We start from the raw sequence: 14892 nt of genomic DNA, 5'->3' as shown, positions 1-14892 counted from the left end.
CACATATGTTAATAACAGCATGGAATGATCATGACATCATAGTTTTCCCTGAAGGTAAATCTTCTATAATATACAGAATGATTGTGGACGACAATGATCACATTATATTTAAAACAACTTTACAAAACTTCCCATTTCACACAAACCGACCGGATCTAAAGTTTGTCACGTGATCATGAAGCCACCACACCTCCTGACTAAAGCTTCAATCCGGTCTGAAGTTTTCCACCCTAATCCAGGTTTCCCTGAAGGCATCATCACAGTGTTTGGTGTCAAAGTGCACAGATAAGATCCTGATACGCTCAAATCAAACTTTACAAACATCGTCACCTACTGAAGCACTTAGACTTTAACTTCTACTTCCCTGAGCTGAAGAAGGAGGGAGGAGCCGGAAGGAGTGAAAGGATGGAGGGAGAAAAGTGTCAGCTGGTTCAGGTTGATGCTGCTTGTTTGAAGTCAAAAGTCTGAATGCACGACGTCATAGAAAACTTTAAAAAGCACTTTGCTAAAAATATATGTCTCCATAAAAAACATGTTAAAATGTTTCACTTGTTAATACAGAAAAGTTTAAAAAGCTTAATCCTGTGCCGAACTCTCAGAGGAGGCCGGGGAGGAGGGGGAGGAGGGGGCGCTGGAGGTCACAGTGCCCACCTTCAGGACGGGAGGAAGCTCCTCACAGGCAAAGTAATCCTTCAGAGGGGCGAAGAGGTGACGGATCACAGGAACACTCCAAGACTTCCCAAGAACCTTCTGCCTCTGAATCCGGTTCATGTTCCTCACATCCGTGTAGTGTTTAGGGAAACCAAAGATCCTTTAGGGGTGGGGGAGGGAGAGAGGGAGACAGAGAGAGAGAGACAGACAGACGGAAAGAGAGAGAGGGACAGAAGGGGACAGGGAGAGACAGAGTCATTTTCAGCTCTTCCACTCTTATTCCTGCCCGTTTGTTTATATTAGTCGTATGATCAGCAGCAGGTTTCCATGTGAATCCATCTTGATATCAGAAACACTTCTCTCAACTGCTCTTATGCTTTTAAGCCACACTCCTGCAGGAGGGGGAGGAGGAGCAGGAGGACCTGACACCTCTGAAGTAAAGGAGGGGAGCTGCACCTACCTCTCCAGCTCAGTGATCCACAGGCTGTCCTCCTTGCCGTCCTGCAGGACAGGCATAGAGCGGCTCTTCCCCTGTTTGAGAGAGTTTGAGTTGGTGGTGATGGTCCTGACCTTAGTGACCTGGAGGGGAGAGAGGAAACTCAACGTGTGACTCATGAGCGTGCTGAGGTGAGAGCCAGCTGTGTGGGCGTGGCCTCCAGTCTCTGACCTGAGCCTTCCTGCCGATCTCCAAACAGTCCTGCAGGCTCTGCTTGTCGCTCTGTGAGGCGGTGATGGGCCTGAGGAGAGAGAGAGACGGGACGACATCACAACATCCTACACTTATCAGGGAGACAGACATGAAGCTAAAACTAAGTCTAAATAAAAGGATTTCCATCACAGCACGAAGTCTGGAGCGTTTCCTGTACCTGCTCATCCCTGGAATGTTTCCCCAGAAGTATCTGGCTCTGTGGGCGGGGCTAACCTTCACAGCGTCCACCAGCACCGGGTTGGTCTGTGAATCAGAGAGCAGCAGGAGTCAGCCAATCACGTCTCTACGTCTGAGACACAACGGTTACAATGTGAGGGGAGAGGGGGGGGGGGACCTCCAGGAAACGGCAGATGTTGACTTTGTCGTGTGTGTTCATGAAGACCACGTTCTCAAACAGCCAGAAGAAGGGACGGGGGTCTTCTCCTTTGGGCTTCAGCAGCTGGAGGATTCGGTAAAACTCAAAGAACAGCCTACCGCTGCCCTCTGCAGGTGGGGAGAGGAACCACAGTCATGTTACAGGTACAGGTGTGTACACACACACACACACACACAAGCTCACATAAATGCATCACCATGAAGACGCTGACTTACTCACCATAGAGGCCTTTCCTCAGGGGGTTGACGATGGAGAGGTCGTTACAGGGGCTGCCCCCGATCAGCAGATCAAACGGACCCCACTGCTGGATCTGGGTGCACAAGGAAAGAGGGAGAATGGGTTAGGATCCAAAACAATGAGATGTCACAGCGCTGCGACCGCGTGTGAACATACGTGTTCCTTAGTGATTTGGCGGACGTCATCCACATGGACGATCTTCCTGTCATGGTTGATGGTTGCCACAGCGACTGAATCCTCACAGACCTCAGAGGCGACGTACTTCTCAACTTTGAATCCAAGATCCTTCAGCACCAGGTAGCCTGGGAACACACACACACACACACACACACACACACACACACACACACACTAAGTGTCTGAACCTCTACAGTCAGAAGTGGGCGTGTCCACAGCGAGACAGTGGGCCGACCTGTTGCTATGCCGTCAAAGAGGGACAGAACTCTAATGGGTCTGCGGCAGCTTGCAGGGACGGAGGGATAGACGCGATGAGGCTCCTGAGGAAGAAGAGAAGAAGAAGAGCAGAAGACATGAACACAGCTTCACTCACACATCAAGAATGAGCCCACACACACATCCATCAATCACTCACAAACTCCATGGCGCTGTTGTTGGCGAAGATCTCCTGCACTCGTACGCTCCAGTCCTCCCTGGGGATCAGAGCCCGGTGAGGTCTGTGGATCTGACACAGGAAGCAGATCCACAGGTCCTGCTGCTTCAGAGAGTCAAAGGTCCCCGGGCCCACCAGGATGTCCAGGCAGTCGGCACAGTAAGACCTGACACCGGCAGACGGCACATGTTTACATTAGAGCTCCTTCTCCAGGGAGCGTTACATGCAGAGAAGAAGAAGAGCGGAGCCCCGACCTGCAGCAGCTGTCCAGGCCGCACAGGAGCACCTCCAGGCCGTAACAGCACACAGTGCAGTACGACTGATAACCATCTTCATCATACCGGTACAGAGTCTCTGTTAGGTTATTCTGCAGGGACACAGAGACAAGATCAGAGACAGACAGAGAGACAGACAGACAGAGAGAGAGAGAGAGAGAGAGAGAGAGAGAGAGAGACAGAGACAGACAAAGAGACAGAGAGAGAGAGAGAGAGACAGAGAGACAGAGAGACAGACAGAGAGAGACAGAGAGAGAGACAGACAGAGAGACAGAGAGACAGAGAGAGACAAAGAGACAGAGACAGACAGAGAGAGAGAGATACAGAGAGACAGAGAGACAGACAGAGAGAGACAGAGAGAGAGACAGACAGGGAGACAGAGAGACAGAGAGAGACAAAGAGACAGAGAGACAGAGAGAGAGAGAGACAGAGAGAGAGACAGAGAGACAAAGAGACAGAGAGACAGAGACAGAGAGACAGAGAGACAGACAGAGAGACAGAGAGACAAAGAGACAGAGAGACAGAGAGAGACAGAGAGACAGAGAGACAGAGAGAGACAGAGAGACAGAGAGACAGAGACAGACAGAGAGAGAGACAGAGGGAGAGACAGAGAGAGAGACAGAGAGAGAGACAGAGAGAGAGAGAGAGACAGAGAGAGAGACAGAGAGAGAGACAAAGAGACAGACAGAGAGAGAGAGACAGACAGGGGGGGAGAGACAGGGGGGGAGAGACAGACAGACCTTGCACCTCAGGCACAGGCCGCCTTTAAACAGAGGGTGGAAGATCTCCACGTCATCAGTCCCACAACACAAGCAGACTCCTGAAGACAACACACACAGAGAGAGGACAGACAGACAACTTTCAAACAGAGCACTCCTGAAAACAACAACATAACAACATGAGCTCAGTGTAACAAGGTACACACACACACACACACACACACACACACACACACACACACACACACACACACACACACACACACACACACACACACACACACACACACACACACACACACACCTTCGATGTCCAGCCTGCTGTCCAGCATCCAGCTGATGATCTCCTCTGTAAGGACACAGGTCAGGGTTAGTAAAGGTCAGTTTGCCCTGTCACTCAGCATGTATGATGTCATGCGTGCTGAACCTCTGAGCCGCTGGTCGGGCTGTGTGTATTCCTCGCTCAGCTTGTTGACTTCCTTGTAGATTTTGGCAAACTCCCTCTTCCTCTGCAGCACCTCCTCCGCTGATGAAGCCTTAGTCCACACCTGACGCATAACGCTCCTCCTCCCCCGCCCCCTCCTTCCCCGGCCCGTTCCTCCTCTGGGTTGCTGCCCGGCTCCGCCCCCTTCCCGCGGCCCCGGCTCTTTTGTGGCTCCTCCTCCTCTGGATCTCTTGGGGCCTCTGGTTGCCCCCCTGCTTTGTTCCCGGGCCCCTGACGTCCTGGCTGAGACGAGGCTGACGGGGACAGACGGTTCCTCCTGCTCCATGGCATCACCGCTGCTTGTGCTGACAGGAGGGGAGGGGCTTAAACTGTGCGACGCGCCTGTGGGCGTGTCCTTCACCTGAGGCCTGCAGGCAGAATGACCTGCAAAGAAGAGAAGACGTCCATGAACCATCCCAAACCCGTTCATACATGAATCCTTTAATAAACACATCTGAGGCGTTACCGTTCTCATGAGGCGCTTGTTTGAATCCGTCCGGCCCTGAGGGCAGGAAGCCGCTGAAGGCCCAGTCCAACATCCGCTTCATCTGGGCCCCTCCGCCTTTAGAGCCCTCAGAGAAGATCTTCCCACAGCGCTGAGCCGCTTCCTGAGGGTCAGAGGAGGAGAAGGAGCCGCTGGTCCGTGTGATGCAGTGTGTGTGTGTGTGTGTGTGTGTGTGTGTGTGTGAGAGACATGAACACACACCTGCAGGGACATGAAGATGGCGTCTTTGTAGCTGAAGAGCGTGGCGTAGGAGCGGGCACAGAAGCACTGGGTGAAGTCAGCAAACGGCTGAAGATCCTCAGCAGCAATCTGTAAGCACAGTGAACATGAAGATCAAGAACATCTCCACAGGTCCATCAGGTGTCCAGGTGTCCTCTGGCTCACCTGAGAGGACATCCCATGACCGTACCACTCCACCCTCCAGCCCTGCGGTCCTGCACAGCTCCTGATGATGGCGGGCCAGACGGAGAAGCCTTCCACCTGGCACCAGACCAGATCCCCGGGTCTGGGCTCAGTCTGAAGAGGAGATCCTCCAGAGTGTGAGACCAGAGTGTGGGGGATCTGGACCAGCAGGCGAGGGGAAGTGGGCGGGCCCACAACATATTCACCCAGAATCACCATCGGCTGAGGGCTGGAAGCTGCAAGACAGGTACAACGTTTATACACACACACACACACACACACACACACACACACACACACACACACACACACACACACACACACACACACACACACACACACACACACACACACACACACACACACACACACACACACACACACACACACACACACACACACACACACACACACACTTACATGAGGAGTGGTCCGTGTCGCCCGAGTCCTCCTGGACTGCAGAGCTCCCGTCCTTCTCCTCATCATCACGCTGCCGTTTGGACTTCCTGCTCTCTGTCTGTTGGCTGGCGGGCTCAGACAGAGACAGCTGGAGACCAAAGACAGACACAAGGACAGACTATCATCACTAACAGCCTGCTGAGAGATCAAGCTGAGTGTTTCCTGTCTCCTTGATTCCTACAGGACCTCTCACCTCGGTCTCCACCTCCCCATCTTCAGATATCAACATTGTGGCCTCTGTGTTCTCTTTCAGTGGCTCCTCCAGCTCTCCTCTGTTTGGTTCTTCTGTGGTTTTGTTCTTCAGTTCCTGAGGAAGACTGCTGGGAGATCTGGACCCTGCAGACCCCCCTCCTCCTCCTCCTCCTCCTGCTGCTGAGGCCTGCTGCTCACTGTTTGCTTCGAAGAAAAGCTTGAACCAATGCAGGAAGGTCAGAGACATCACGGAGCTCCTCTTCAGCATGGACTGCACAGGGATGCTCTGTGGAGTCCAGAGGTTTGACAGGTTGGTCTGAAGCAAACTCAAGTATGTACACTAACACATGTATACAACCAAGCACACGCAGTGACATCACTCACTCGGGTCACTTTGTTTCTCCTGAACGCTGTCAGCAATAAGTCGAAGTTATGGACGATGTCGTTCTCGCCAAAGGTTTTCAATCGGACCCGGGAGAGATCTACAGACCCGGGAATGAGCCGGTCCATCAACTGACAGTACGCAACACCTGAACAAACACACACACACACAGACTTGATTATGTTAATAAAAATGAAGAATAATCAAAGAACAATAAGCAGTGTGTTTAGACACACACACACACACACACACACACCCGTGGACACCTGCTCCAGCGTTGTGTAGCTGCTCTGCAGGGATTGGTTGATCCAGCCCAGCAGCTCCTGGCGGCTGCCCAGCTGACCTGGAGGACATTTGATGTTGACAACCATCTTCTTCAGACAGCAGCCTGCACCAACAACAACACACACGTCTGCTTAGAACACTAACACACACTGAACAATCAGCAGCAGGTGTGTGGTTGTGTCAGGGTTCATGTGATTCATGATGACTAAATATATTAAAGCTTTAAAACTCAGTCAAAGTATTTGTTCAATGCACGTTTTAATCAAAATAAACTCCAGTCAGATTGTTCGTGAAGACCGTGAACGCAGCACGGAGGTAACCAGACGTGAGTGTCTCTGCACCAATCAGAGCACAGCGTCTCTCATTCTGACTAACAGAAACCGAGGACTCCGCACAGACGTCCTTCCCAGAAGCTGATCCCGGGTCAGATCCAGCACCGGGTCAGCATCAGAACACCGAGTGAAGATCTGGACTCGGGTCTGCGGCTCACAGCGGCTACAGAAGAGCCGCGCTAGTTTTAATGAGGGGGAAACGAAAGAGACTACGGCTGTGATAAAGACTCCACGTTCAAGCAAACAGCGCCACACAGCGGAGGCTTCTATAATTACAACGTTACAGACCCAAGAGAAAATCAGATTTTCCATCCAAACCAGCTCAGTTTGAGGTCCAAACACACCGATAGGTGACGTCACCGCAAACACTGAGCCGTGTTAACAATGTAACGTGTGTAACAGAGTGTAGAGCTGTGTCATGTGTGCACAGACTGAAACAGGAAACCTGTCTAACTCACTGAAACATCTTCATGGGTTTGCGTCCAAATGTTTGAACAAAGACAGAAACACTGAGCGCATGCGCTACGAACTTTACCTGCTGAACGAGTTCACGTAAACTTAAGAACAACCTCCAAACAGGCGCCTTGCTTGATACTAGCGAAGCTTTAACGCTGGAGCTTTAAAACGCACGCATCGTTACACGTAGCTGCGTTAGCTTCGTTTGGCTGAAAGCTAAGAGCTCAACCACGCCAACTTTAAGCGCAGACACGCGGCGAAAAACCCGCAAATGAAGACACAGAGCCGTAAACACTCACGCGCTGCGCTCCGCCGCTCCGCATGGATCCACACTTCAGATTTCTGACGTGCGCGTGCACTGCGGCCAATGGCGCCTCTGTCGGTGACAGAGGTGAACAGCAGTCCCGACACGCCGCCGAGTAAAGTTTCACGCGTGGAACTGCTGCGTCCACAGCAACGTGACGTTAAAGATAAAGTCTATAAAGTGATTCTACGTTATTTGTTTCGTTCCGCAACAACACATTAACCCTTCCGTTTAAGTTAGCTAGCGGCTAATGCTGCAAGAAACAAGCTAATGTGTGCTTCCGTCTGCAACAGTCAACTTTATCTACGACAATAAACACGTTTAGTAATCAAAGATGTTAAAGGTATAACATTATTAAGACGTTGCCCTAATTTTTGTGTTACATTCACTACAATTAATCTGAATTTAACTATTTAGCCCCTTTAATTTAAACACAAATGGAAGTTTGGCTTATATGTTTCTTTATTACCCATCAGCCTCTGTGTGCAAGAGCTGTAAGGTTATTGACTGTTTTCTGAGATGATTGGATGATTTTCTCCAGGTTACAAGAAGTCTATTGGATCACTTTGTTCAATGCGCAAATAATCTAGCACCTTCTGTACGCTCGAAACAAAAACGAATCGTGACACAAACTGAACTAAAAACTTTTAATAGTAAGTTAAAACACTGGCTGAAAGTAAATCAGGGATGTCACCACTGAGACACACAAACGCTCACACACACACAGCACACACACTCTACTGTCCAGGTATTATTGTACTGTCTGTGCTGGATGCCTTGCTGTTCGCTTCGGTGACAGCGGCAGGGTGTCTGGGGTTTGTGTTGTCATGTGATTTACTGTTTGTTTTGTTCTTATGCTGTGTTTGTTGTGATGTGTATGGTTTGGTGTCTATAGACTATACCTTTGATGTTTGATATTGGTCTTTATGTGTATAGAGAGGTGTATGCACACGTACACAACAATTATTTTTTAATTTAAATAACTTTTTAGACCACTACATGTTATGTTTTTCATTTAGAAAGGCCTGACCAGGGACTGGGGTTGCAAATTAGCCATCTGGCTAGAAACCTTTCATGTAACACATCTACATACTCTGTTATGCATTGATTTGTGATGGCTATGTGTGTAATAATGTGCGCTGCATTGTCCCTGAAAAATAAACTAATAATAATGAATAAACCCCGGGCTCACCTGCTGGAGCTCCATGTTTGACTGTGAGGATGAAGCAGTGAGACCTTCAGAAGGGTTTGTGAACTTTGTGTACAAACACTGTAATCCTGTGAATCAATAATGATGGAGTTTGAGCACAACAGCATAAAAACATGAAGGACAATAAATCAGTGCCACAGGGCAGACATCCAGAGGAGTTCTGTCCTCTGTGTCGCGTGACAAACAAACGTGTTCTTTTACCAGCCAAGCTGTGTTTTATTGAGTAAAACTTATATATATAATGTAGGCTGCTACAAAAGTACAGAAACAAAAAAAACACACTTTTCCAAAAAGGACTCAGAGAAGTACAAAAATAGCAGTGTTCTTTTGGAATGCACCTTAGATTCATCACAATGCAAACTAAAAATCCTCCAAAACTCTAATAAAGCATTATGAACAAAGAGGTTATTAGTAAAAGAAAACACAAGCAGACACACTCAGCATGTTTCAAACCTAAACAACACACCAAGCGTTAAAACACTATGGGTTATTATGATCTCCATCATGCTATAAAAGGACAATCTCTATAATGATAATATATATGTGAAGGATCGCAATGTTTAAGTTCTTAGAAAAGCAGTAAGAAACCCCAAATTATCTGTGTACTGTTTTCGAGCGCAACATTCCTCTCCTACAGTAGTATTACTGAAGCATGTAAACAAGCACCTTAGGTCTCTGACAGGACTTTAAAATCAGACTCACAGCGTAAAAAAGGTTAAAAGGTGAACAAGGTTCCTGCTGGCACTTGAAGGTTCTTCTGAGCGCGCGAAGAATTCAAACCTCTTCTCCATGAACAAGAGAGGGTTCTTACATCTATAAAGGACTGTGCATCTGCTTGAGAAACGTAGTTCTTGGTCAAATGAGACAGTGAAAAAACGTGTAAACCTTTCTAACAATACAGTACAAAGACATGATGTCAAAGGTTCCAGTGATCAAACACAGGCTATATACTTGTATACATCCAAGAGCAGGAGGCTACAGCGGGAATTCACACAGATCCCAGAGATCCTGAGGGAGGAGCGATGAGGTAATGTCCACTTTGTGTTTCCTTTGGCGACAGCAGAAGGAACAGGAATCTTCCAGTTATTCCACTAACAAACATGTCAAAGGACGAAGCGGTTTGGTCCACGGGTGTGTGAGGGCGGCGAGTGTGTGAAGGCCACGAGTGTGTGAGGGCCGCTGCTCTCCAGATGTTACCAAGGGAAAGAGGTCATGGTTTGAGAAAAAAGCAGCAAGAGTGCAACTGGATCTAAAAGGGGGACTACTTAGCACCAGAGTATTGTATAAGTATAGTAAAGTAAAGTAAAGTATAGTACTGAGGCTCAGATGTTTCCTCTGGCAGTGTGAAACAAAATACAAAACACCTCTCAGTACATCAGGACATCTACTGCTACTTCAAGTAACATTTCAGCCCATTTTCTCAAACTATTACGTCGTTCACGACTGTTTGCAGGTGAGCATCAGCATATTCACAGAAATTTGAGTGACAACATAATAGTTTGAAACATACTGAACAAATCCGTCACCATTGGAATCCAGCGCAAATGACTGGAACTTCTTACAGACACCTACAGGGGGCAGCACTTCACTAAGAGGATTTTTTCCTGGAACAGCCGCTTCAACGTCCTTTGAGCAAAACGTGTTGAGTGGTTATTAAACTGCTGTGAGTCCATCAGTGTTTTCCATGATTTTGTCACAGAAACGCTCAATAAAACATCCCTGACACCACAGTGAGGCACCGCTGTCCCACTGTAACAGTCAGATGGAACAGTAAAAGCATCTGCAGTAGTATCCACACGTGTGTCTGACTGAAGACATGATCCAGCGTCTCTGTGTTTGTTTCAAGTATTTGACTGTAGTTCTGAGGGAAAAGTATAATGACATCTTTAGAAAAGCGGGGTTCAAAGTGTAAAAGTTTCTCACTCATGTTGCCTCAAAGCAAAAAAAAAGAAAAAAGGATAGTAGACGGACCTGAAAGCATCTAAATCATAATATTGACTTTGGTTTAAGAGACTTTAACTATATCTCTGTGATTTAAGTCCAAGGATGCCTTAAAGACAACAAATTAGCCATAAAAAACTAAGCCTGACTTTTTCCCTGTGAGGCTGATTGTTGTAGTGAGGATGTAACTTACAAGTCAACTTCATTTAGCTTCAACTAGCAGGGTCGCTGGATTTACAGGTGTCTTACACCTTCGGCAAAAATCCTCTTCCTGTCCCAGTTTGAAGCTAAGATTTAAGGCGTTATGTCTGTGAGCTACAGCTAGAGGGCGACACTGTGGGAAGGACCAAACAAACAGACGTCTTCTATAAGGGGGAAAAGAATAAAGTCCAGAAGCACCATGCTGGCCTCTGTGAGGGAGGAGCTTCTCTATTAGTGACCTTTGACCCTATGCTTAGTGACAAATAAAAGTGCTCAGCTTTGTTGTTTATCTGTGTGTTAGCGTGTTACTGTTGTAAAGCCACTGTGGCTTTTCTGCAGGGCCGAGCTGAGGACAAAACCAGGACGGCCGAGTCTATTCCCTGAGGGTGGGCTGTGTCTATTCGCAGGCAAAGTAGTCTTTGAGGGGTGCGAACAGATGCCTGATGACGGGGACGCTCCAGGACCGGCCCAGGAGCTTCTGTCTGGCACCGCGGCCCATGTTGGACACGTCTGTGTAGTGGACAGGGAAGCCGAAAATCCTACAGGGGAACAAAGACAGAAGAGACTTTAGATTCACACGGTATGATCCAATGTTGTTCTACTAAGCTCATCCTGGCAGTCAGCATCTCATATAATACATGTGTGTGCGTCCCTCACCTCTCTAGCTCAGTGCACCACAGTATGTCCTCCTTCCCGTTCATCAGGACAGGGAAGTGTTGGTCCTTCCCCTGTTTGATGGAGTTGGAACGCGTAGTGATCGTACGTACCTTCCCAAACTATAGACACACACACACACACGCACAGAGAAGGAGAGAGGGAACAGGAACAAGTCAGAACCCATGCGTCCTCTCTGAGGGAGCCTCACTGTGAGCTCCTCCTGTGGATTCTTCTCTGTACTCTTTGACATCTTCTGCACTAAACAATCATTTCATAGGAAGCAAACAGCTGAATGATAACAAGGAAGTCTGAAGTTCCATCCGACCTTTGCCACCCGGCCGTGGTCCAGGCAGTCCTGCAGCTCCAGCTTGTCCATCCCAGAAGCACACAGAGGCCTGGAACAAACACACAGGAGAGTTTTCATCACAGTGCAACATGAGCAGCCTCAGATGGTTCAGCCGACAGGATGGGACCCTGAGGTGAAGCGGAGAGCCAGGTCCACACGTGGGCCTACCTGTTCATGCCGGGCAGGTTTCCCCAGAAGTATCTGGCTCGGTGGGCCGCAGAGACCTCAATGGCGTCGATCATCACAGGGTTACACTGCAGTACACACACACACACACACAATCACACAAGTGCACCACACTTCATACAAAGACTTTTCCATTGCCACTCAACAAAGACGACTCCAAAAAACTAACTGACCTCCAGGAACCGGGAGATGTCCCTCTTGTCGTTGACGCCCATGGCAACCACGTTCTCGAACATCCAGAAGAACGGTCGGTTCTCTCCTTCTTTGGGTCTGGCTTCATTAAGCAGGCGGTAAAACTCGAAGAACAACCTCCCTGTGCCTTCTGGAGCAACGACAGAGCGGTCAGAGGTACAGAACAAACGAGCACAAAGAGCAATGAGGTCACTGAGGAGAGTTGATGCCTCTGCATACCGTAGAGACCCTTTCTGGCCGGGTTGACGATTGACAGGTCATTGCAGGGACTTCCACCGATCACCAGGTCAAAGGGTCCCCAGTCCTGAATCTGAGAGAGAAACAGCACCACCCACTGTTAGACTGAGGAAACAACAGGACTGCATGAGCAGAGCCACAGCAGGTCAAGACCCAAACACATCCCAATGTGATCACATGACAGATCTGTGATAAGAGCAGAGATGTAAACGCTTCCTTTGTTAAGTGAGTGTCGCTAACTTTAACTCTAACACAGACCTTTACAGCTGGAACACGCCGCTGTAAAGCTATGTTTACACACAGAGGGGGCTTCTGGGTAATCCACACCACCACATCTACAAGTGTGTGTCCAGATGCTCAAACCTCCAAACAAGGACATACTGTTACGCTCTGTAAACTAACGAAGTGTGTGATCGTCTCATTCATTCATTACAGGTCTGTCTCTACGCTAACAAGTGGGCACCGTTTGTCCTTGTTCACCCTTTCAGGCATATGCCACACACACATACAGGGGGCTCTCCTTTAAGACTCCTTTCACTCTTGACAATGGCTTAGAGAGAAAGAGAGAGGGAGAGAGAGAGAGAGAGAGAGAGAGAGAGAGAGAGAGAGAGAGAGAGGGTAAAGAGAGAGAGAGAGAGAGAGAGAGAGAGAGAGGTGAATGGAGAGTACAAGGACCAGAGGTGGGGTTAATCTTTTACATAACAGCTAAAAGAAGGCAAACCCTCCCTCGCACACTTACACACACTTACACTCTCTCTCTCTCTCTCACACACTCACACACACACACAGTGAATGAAAGGGTTTCTTTGAGGATTTACAGAGGCTGAAGCAGCTTTTTGTCCTTGGACCCAAACTACGTCACTGCAGCTGCCAGCCTCTGATGTGTGTGTGTGTGTGTGAGAGAGAGAGAGAGAGAGAGAGAGAGAGAGAGAGAGAGAGAGAGAGAGAGAGACAAGGAGAAATGTGTAAACGAGGAGAAACAAGTGAAAGCAGAGACGTTCTTTTGTTGACTTGTGAAGTGTTTGATTTATCTGTGGACACCTGAGGAGAAGCTTTCAAGGGGAACACAGCACACACACACACACACACACACACACACACACACACAGAAATGAAGCCCTGTCTTCCTTACGTCCTTCTTGGAGATGTCTCTGACGTCATGGACGTACTGGATCCTTCCTTCATGTCTGACCACGCCCACTGAGATGGAGTCCTCACACACCTCTGAGGCCACGTACTGGTCCACCTTAAAGCCCAGGTCCCTCAGAACCAGGTAGCCTAACAGCAGAGAGGCATCGTCAGCACAGAAATCATTAACCACTGACTGACTGACACACACACACACTCTCTCTCTCTCTCTCACACAAACACAAACACACACACACACACTCTCTCACACATACACTCACTCTCTCATACACACACACACACACACACGCACACACTTACCCGTGGCAATCCCGTCGAACAGGGAGAGGACTCTGATTGGTCGTCTCTGTTCTGCAGGCACAGCTTGGTAAGTCTTTGGTTTATCCTGGAACACATGAAGACGCAGGCGTGTGATGAGACTCTAGGTGGCGCTCTGTGACCTAACCAAGCTGGTGTGAGGGTAAGAAGCTGCTTAGAGAGGAGATAATGGATGAAGGCTGACTGAAGTACAAGATGAGGCCTCAGGTCTCTCTAAGATCAGGTGTGTGTGAGATGTGTCTGGAATGTTCTCTGTGTGGGCCTGAGCTCAGACTGACGGCAGAAACACGAGATGGAGAAGGAGCGACAGCACCGACTCACAAAGTCCTGTCCGTTGTCGTTGGCGAAGAACCTCTGCAGCTTCAGACTCCAGTCGTGTCGGCGCCGCAGGACGCCGTACTGCTGCGACGGCTGGCACATGTAGCAGCACCACGGGTCCAGGTGGCGAGCGCTGTTAGACGAGCCGGCACCGACCAGGATGTCAAGACAGTCCACACAGAAACACCTGGAGGAGGAGACAGGAAGTGAGACACACGCACACACACGCATACATATCTGTGTCTAGGCTGAATCTATATATGTGTGTGTGTGTGTGTGTGTGTGTGTGTGTGTGTGTGACCTGCAGCAGTTGGCCTTCCCACACAGCAGAACCTCTCGTCCTCCGCAGCAGACGGTGCAGTAAGACTGATAACCATCATCATCGTACATGTAGGACATCTCCAAGTACACGTCCTGAACACACACACACACGCACACACACACACATATATGGTTACGATTATCAGAAATGTTATACAATTCTATTCAAGCTCAGACATGTGTGAGGAAACAATCCAGCCTCAGAAGGCCCAAACCCAAGAACACTCAAAGTTTACCCCCCACACACACACACACTGTACACACACTGTACACACACTGTACACACACACACTCTCTGTTCTCCTGTCTGTCTGAACCTTTGGCGGTTGCTGTTTGTTGTGTTTTGCGCATGAGACGGATGGAGACAGACATGTTGATGTCAGACGCTCTGACACACTCTGAGGCCTCAGAGCTGCTGGGCTGAGGTTATGGGTTCTT

At 48.9% G+C, this 14892-nt stretch overlaps 2 protein-coding genes across 4 annotated transcripts in view; both read right to left on the bottom strand.

Moving 5' to 3' along the window:
• Nucleotides 1-413: 413 nt before the first annotated feature.
• Nucleotides 414-7518, bottom strand: LOC142988118 (DNA (cytosine-5)-methyltransferase 3B-like). Its single transcript, XM_076137163.1, has 21 exons — nucleotides 7374-7518; nucleotides 6258-6389; nucleotides 6004-6149; nucleotides 5621-5905; nucleotides 5389-5515; nucleotides 4951-5204; nucleotides 4768-4875; nucleotides 4528-4669; nucleotides 4005-4445; nucleotides 3882-3926; nucleotides 3599-3678; nucleotides 2838-2950; nucleotides 2566-2749; nucleotides 2386-2470; nucleotides 2130-2275; nucleotides 1956-2046; nucleotides 1695-1843; nucleotides 1518-1603; nucleotides 1319-1388; nucleotides 1112-1230; nucleotides 414-811 (listed from the first exon to the last, which is right to left on the bottom strand). Exons 2-21 carry the CDS (start codon nucleotides 6370-6372, stop codon nucleotides 577-579), a joined length of 3021 nt encoding a protein of 1006 aa, XP_075993278.1. The 5' UTR covers nucleotides 6373-6389; nucleotides 7374-7518; the 3' UTR covers nucleotides 414-576.
• A 2682-nt stretch (nucleotides 7519-10200) lies between these two features.
• The window catches only part of dnmt3bb.1 (DNA (cytosine-5-)-methyltransferase 3 beta, duplicate b.1), a 17565-nt gene continuing 12873 nt past the window's right edge, over nucleotides 10201-14892 (bottom strand). For 2 of the 3 annotated variants that reach the window (XM_076137150.1, XM_076137152.1), the window contains exons 13-22: nucleotides 14435-14547; nucleotides 14137-14320; nucleotides 13798-13882; nucleotides 13481-13626; nucleotides 12331-12421; nucleotides 12093-12241; nucleotides 11902-11987; nucleotides 11713-11782; nucleotides 11388-11506; nucleotides 10201-11269 (exon numbers count right to left, since the gene is read on the bottom strand). In XM_076137150.1, the coding sequence (XP_075993265.1) occupies nucleotides 11128-11269; nucleotides 11388-11506; nucleotides 11713-11782; nucleotides 11902-11987; nucleotides 12093-12241; nucleotides 12331-12421; nucleotides 13481-13626; nucleotides 13798-13882; nucleotides 14137-14320; nucleotides 14435-14547 (1185 nt within the window). In that variant the 3' untranslated portion in view covers nucleotides 10201-11127. The remainder of the gene's footprint in view (nucleotides 11270-11387; nucleotides 11507-11712; nucleotides 11783-11901; nucleotides 11988-12092; nucleotides 12242-12330; nucleotides 12422-13480; nucleotides 13627-13797; nucleotides 13883-14136; nucleotides 14321-14434; nucleotides 14548-14892) is intronic. The other variant, XM_076137151.1, reaches the window with a different exon arrangement.

This window comes from Genypterus blacodes, unplaced genomic scaffold (assembly GCF_046128005.1).
Source record: "Genypterus blacodes isolate CSIRO-AG114 ecotype Tasmania unplaced genomic scaffold, CSIRO-AGI_Gbla_v1 ptg000294l_1, whole genome shotgun sequence".
Lineage (NCBI taxonomy): Eukaryota > Metazoa > Chordata > Actinopteri > Ophidiiformes > Ophidiidae > Genypterus > Genypterus blacodes.
The sequence above is the reverse complement of the archived record's forward strand: the minus strand, read 5'-3'. Positions and strand labels throughout refer to the sequence as shown.